At 34.6% G+C, this 5,473-nt stretch overlaps 1 protein-coding gene across 1 annotated transcript; it reads left to right on the top strand.

The window, feature by feature from the left end:
• Window positions 1–409: 409 nt before the first annotated feature.
• On the top strand, window positions 410–4,830 carry LOC133812636 (uncharacterized). The gene is made up of 8 exons (XM_062246423.1): window positions 410–857; window positions 1,207–1,302; window positions 1,538–1,648; window positions 2,024–2,333; window positions 2,500–2,590; window positions 2,848–3,190; window positions 3,478–3,626; window positions 4,032–4,830. Exons 1-8 carry the CDS (start codon window positions 591–593, stop codon window positions 4,546–4,548), a joined length of 1,884 nt encoding a protein of 627 aa, XP_062102407.1. The 5' UTR covers window positions 410–590; the 3' UTR covers window positions 4,549–4,830.
• Window positions 4,831–5,473: the final 643 nt, after the last annotated feature.

Genomic DNA, 5,473 nt, shown 5'->3' with positions numbered 1-5,473 from the left:
CATTTTTTATATAAAAGAGATATATTTTGTTCAATTAACTGTTTGGACCCTATATTTTAACAAAATACTTTTTAGACCTTGAATTATATAAAATTGTTCAAATAGGATGATAAACTTAATTTTAATGAATAAATAATTAAATATGATACTATAGTTATTAAATAAAATAATTATATTTTTATTCTAAATTATTAATTTGGTTTTTATTTCAGATTTTACTTTAAAAAACTTTAACCAAAATTTAAGGTGTATGAGAAGTATTTTAAAAAAGAAAATTGTTAAAACACATAATCCAAAAAATTAATATGAGATATTTATGAAATAAGTTTATCAATGAACGACTTGTCTTTACATGTTAAATATAAATATAAAAAAGAAATGGTTGTAGAGAAATGAAATTTCCAAAAAAGTAGACAAAAATACACATTTCCTTTAAACCCTACAGTTTAAGGATTTAGGGTTTATCGTTCATTGTCGCGCCAAGCCTTAAATCTTAAACCTTTCTAGTTCTTAAACATCTCAACAATGACCCGTATACCAATCTTCTGTTAGAACTCAAGAAAAGTCGATCACAGTTCGACGATTTTCCAATGGCTGCCTCAAAAATCTCCTCGTGTGTAGCAATGGCTGCCGCGGCGGCATCGTTATCCACTCTCTCCGGCTCCGCGTACGCCGATTCTTCCTTTCGTTTTCCTTTCTTTTCTTCGTCTTCTTCGTCGGACCAAACGTCCGATTCCAAATCGGAATCCGAAGGAACGAAAGCTGAAGGGTCCAGAGGGTCCGGGTTCGACCCTGAATCGTTGGAAAGAGGTGCCAAAGCTCTTCGCGAAATTAATAGCTCTCCCAACGCTAAACAGGTTCTCAATTTTATTTGTTTTCGTATTGAATTTAATTCATTTTATTTCTGAAGAGGAATTTCCTGCAATTTCAGTACTCTCTGTGTCTTGTAGATATGCTGAAAATGAAATGATCATCCTTTTACTAGCAGTTGTGTTCCTTAGTTAGTAGATGGTTGCAGAAAAAGAAAAAATAACATATATTTTTTTTAAAAAAAATAACCATCTCGCTTAGTTTAAGGGTCATGAAGTTTATGAAATTAAAATTAGCATTTTGGTTTTCGGGGCAGATGAGCAGAGACGAGATTTCTTTCTCTATTTGAGGTTGCGGCTGAATAAATTGGCCATGTGGGTTTGTGTTGTTTTGCAGGTCTTTGATCTCATGAGAAAACAGGAAGAAACCCGCCTAACTGAGTTGGCAGCTGAGAAGGCTCATCACGAGGCAATTCAAGCACAAAATGATATCGTGAGTTACCATTGATAACTTTACTTTAAGGCTTCTTAATATATGTATATTTTTGTTCATTGTAACTTGTGTAAGTTAGTTGTAATGAGTATTTTCACTGAATTTCATACCTCTTAGACATATATATATACATATTTGTATATAATTTGATGTTTTGTATTGTGAAAACTTTTTTATTTTTCTATTCGCTTCTTATATGCACCTCAACTTATATCATATTCATAATTTTTTGCAGGAAAGACAGAGAAAACTGGCCGAAGAACAAAGGAATATAGTACAGCAGCAAGCACATGCGAAAGCACAAATGCTGCGATATGAAGATGAGTTGGCTAGAAAAAGAATGCAGGTGCATAGTGACATCAGTACTGTATTTCCTTAAACCATTTGCATGGAACTTTAAATTGTCAAGAATACACTTTCATGTTTTCATAAAGGCACACATCCATTAGTTTGTTGAATTTGTTATCGCTAAATGTACCTTACACCTATCCTTAGGCCATTTTTTTTGGATCTAATAGTCTTTACTTAGGTTGAAACTTGAGTATTAGCAAACTTAAAATTGCTTTGTCATTACATTAACTCTTGAACGTCTTGATTTCTTATGCATACATAGGTTATGCGCATACAGTTATATAAAATGTGCAGTAGAAATAAATGGGTACCCTTTAGGGTACATAAAAAAAATAGAAATCAATTAGTTAATTTACTGTCTTGTCTGCAGACAGACAATGAAGCCCAGAGGCAACATAATGTTGAATTGGTTAACCTGCAAGAGCAATCATCAACACGTAAAGAACAGGCACGTAGAGCTACAGAAGAGCAAATCCAAGCGCAGCAACGCCAGACAGAGAAAGAGAGAGCTGAAATCGAACGGGAAACCATAAGAGTTAAGGCAATGGCAGAGGCTGAAGGTCGAGCCTATGAAGCAAAATTGACTGAGGATCACAACCGGAGAATGCTTATCGAAAGAATTAGTGGTGAAAAAGAAAAATGGCTTGCTGCTATTAATACAACTTTTGGTCATATAGAAGGTATACTATCCGAGGAACATGTTTAGAGAGAACGAATGTTCTTTATCCTGATGAATGCTTTAATTTTGATGCAGAAAATTCCCTGATTAATCTGATTTTTAATGTTTTTGTTTAATTATATTGGAATATATATGTGATGCAACCCTTTCTATATTCCAAACTGCAGGAGGGGTTAGAAGTTTATTGACTGATAGGACAAAGTTGGTTATGACTGTTGGAGGAGTTACAGCATTAGCAGCAGGTGTTTATACCACTAGGTTTGTACACGGTTCTTTTGTCTGCCTTCAACTAAATCTTTAGTTTTGTAAACTAAAATATACTGTTGGTGCTGGTATTTTATGTGGGTGGTGGCTGTAGTTATATCACAATCATATTTACTCTTCCCTCTTGTAAACATCAGCATAATTAGAGTTCGAATCCCTAACATAAAACATAAAAATTCGAATTGTTTTGTCTGTGTAGTTGATTAGATATCCCATCTAATTACCTTCTGATTTTCCTTGCTGTTTTGCAGAGAAGGTTCTAGAGTTGTATGGGGTTATGTTAATCGTATACTGGGACAACCATCACTGATTCGAGAATCATCCATGTCAAGATTCCCAGGGTCAGAGCTAATTTCTCAAGCTAAAAGTAAAGTCTTAAATTATAGTACAGCAGCGGCAACATCTGAAACTTTGAAGAATAAAAGGAGTCTTGGAAACGTTGTACTCCATCCTTCATTGCTGAGGAGAATAGAGCATCTTGCAAAAGCTACAGCAAACACCAAGGCACACCAGGCACCCTTTAGGAACATGCTTTTTTATGGGCCTCCTGGCACTGGAAAAACTATGGTTGCAAGGGAGATTGCTCGAAAATCGGTAATTTTTCCGTCTCATGGCCTCATGTATATGTTTATTTTCGGACTTGCACTTTGATCTATTTATTACCTTGCTGGTGCTACTAGTTCTATTTCTTAAAATTTTATACATGTATAGAACTGACAAATGGAACCGCTAAATGTTTAGAATTCATGATTTGTGCTGTACATGGGGTCATGGAATCGGGTATCAGTTGCATAGTGGGGAAAGGAGGATGGGTAGCTGGATTGGGTAACTAGAACTGTAAGAGTTTAGTAGTTTTAATGCTTTTAGGTTTTCTTGTGCAGGGTCTGGATTATGCTATGATGACTGGAGGTGATGTTGCTCCATTGGGTCCTCAGGCTGTTACAAAAATCCATCAAATATTTGATTGGGCGAAAAAATCCAAGAAAGGTTTACTACTTTTTATTGATGAAGCAGATGCTTTCTTATGCGAGTAAGTACTTTCTCTTCTTTTTCTGAAATATAGATTGAAATGTACTTGGAAGGAAATAGTGAATTTCAGAGGACGAATTTCTGCTGTTTGATTTGTTGAGGCTAAGGCTATCCATGTAAAAGCTTAGAAGTTAGTTTCCGCGAATCACTGATTATAATAAGTTTCAGTAAGAGATTGTTTTCAATCCAAAGTTTCCCCTTTTTTCTTTTTTGATTCTGTCAATATAGTTGGGTTAGATGGCAAAGGTGCATCATATGGACATGTCCTATATTATATTTATATTATACGTGGAGTATCTTAGCTCTTGCCTAACTGTATAATACACTTGAAAGAATGTGTTGGATTTTTTTTTTCTTATTGCCAGCTTATTCAGTACTCTAATAAACAACTATTTTTCTCTGGCAGACGTAATAGTACACATATGAGTGAAGCTCAGCGCAGTGCTCTAAATGCATTGCTCTTTCGAACAGGAGATCAGTCGAGGGACATAGTTCTAGTCCTTGCCACAAACAGGCCAGGTGATCTTGACAGTGCCATCACTGACCGCATCGACGAGGTGATAGAGTTCCCACTTCCTGGTGAGGAGGAACGCTTTAAACTACTAAAGCTATATTTGAACAAGTACATCTATGGTGAGGGTGAAGTTGAAGATTCAACTAAATGGGGCCATTTGTTCAAGAAAAAGCCACAGAACATAACTGTAAAGGATCTTTCTGATGATGTGATCCAAGAGGCCGCCAGGAAAACAGAAGGGTTCTCTGGCCGTGAGATAGCAAAACTCGTGGCCGGTATCCAAGCAGCCGTTTATGGCCGGCCGGACTGTGCTTTGGATTCCGAGTTGTTCAAGGAAATTGTGGATTACAAGGTTGCAGAGCATCAGCAGCGAATTAAACTAGCAGCTGAAGGTGGTCAGCTCGTGTAGCTAAAAACTCCTATTCATTATGGAACTACAGAAGCATAGAGGTGTAGAATTTTTTGTTGATTTTAATGTTTATACAATTGATTCGATTTGGAAACTTTGTCATATGTAATATTCTTCATTTGGCGAAGCATTATTATATGTTTCTTTTTTGCGGGAAAGATATCCTTTGGAGAGTTAAACCGTTAGGAAAGATAAATGTAAGGATGCATTACATTGTACTGTGTAGTGTTTTCTTTTTCACAGAGAAAATTTTATTTTACTAATAAAGTTAATTTGAAATCACTTTTTTTTTTGTAATGTTTCTATTTTTGTCAAGTAAGTGTCAAAAGTGGAGGAAAATTTGAAGGTTTGGTAGGTAGTTAGTTACCAACTTATTAGAATACCATTTTTCTTGTAATTGTTATTGAGGAGACCAAAAAGTAGATAGATATAATATTATTTGTAATTTACTATTTGGTTACTTTAAATGTATTTTACTTTGAGTTTGGGGACAAATGAAATTTCTTTTATTTGGTATATCCTGTATTGGAAAAGGGATTTTACAATTATATACTTATAATATAAAATAAATACAAAAATCACTTACAAAATTTTATTTACAAAAATACACTGCCACGCCATCAAAAAAATACCAGATTCTAAAAGTAATATACCTGAATTTGAAATTTTCTTGAAATCTCAGTTTTCCCGTTATTCTGGGTTTAAAAAAGTAACATTTTAGTTACTTAAAATGTTAATAAGTTAACAATTGGTTACTTTTTTTATATATTGCTTTTTTCAACTTTTTTATTTATTTTCTTTTTGTTTTTTTTCATGGTACCCCCCCCCCCCCCCCCTCCCCCTCTCTCTCTCCACTATACTATTTTTTTTTTTATTAATTTCTTACATTCTCTCATATCTTTAATTTCAAAAAGTGGTATAATCG

The sequence above is a fragment of the Humulus lupulus genome, chromosome 1, assembly GCF_963169125.1.
Source record: "Humulus lupulus chromosome 1, drHumLupu1.1, whole genome shotgun sequence".
NCBI lineage: Eukaryota > Viridiplantae > Streptophyta > Magnoliopsida > Rosales > Cannabaceae > Humulus > Humulus lupulus.
This window is presented reverse-complemented; position numbering and strand designations above follow the sequence as displayed.

Excerpts from the sequence above, each read along its gene's own strand:
- LOC133812636 (XM_062246423.1), top strand. The coding sequence starts at position 591 with ATGGCTGCCTCAAAAATCTCCTCGTGTGTAGCAATGGCTGCCGCGGCG. Across the intron at positions 2,591-2,847 it reads GCAGGTGTTTATACCACTAG|AGAAGGTTCTAGAGTTGTAT; the intron begins GTTTGTACACGG and ends GCTGTTTTGCAG. Across the intron at positions 3,627-4,031 it reads GCAGATGCTTTCTTATGCGA|ACGTAATAGTACACATATGA; the intron begins GTAAGTACTTTC and ends TTTCTCTGGCAG.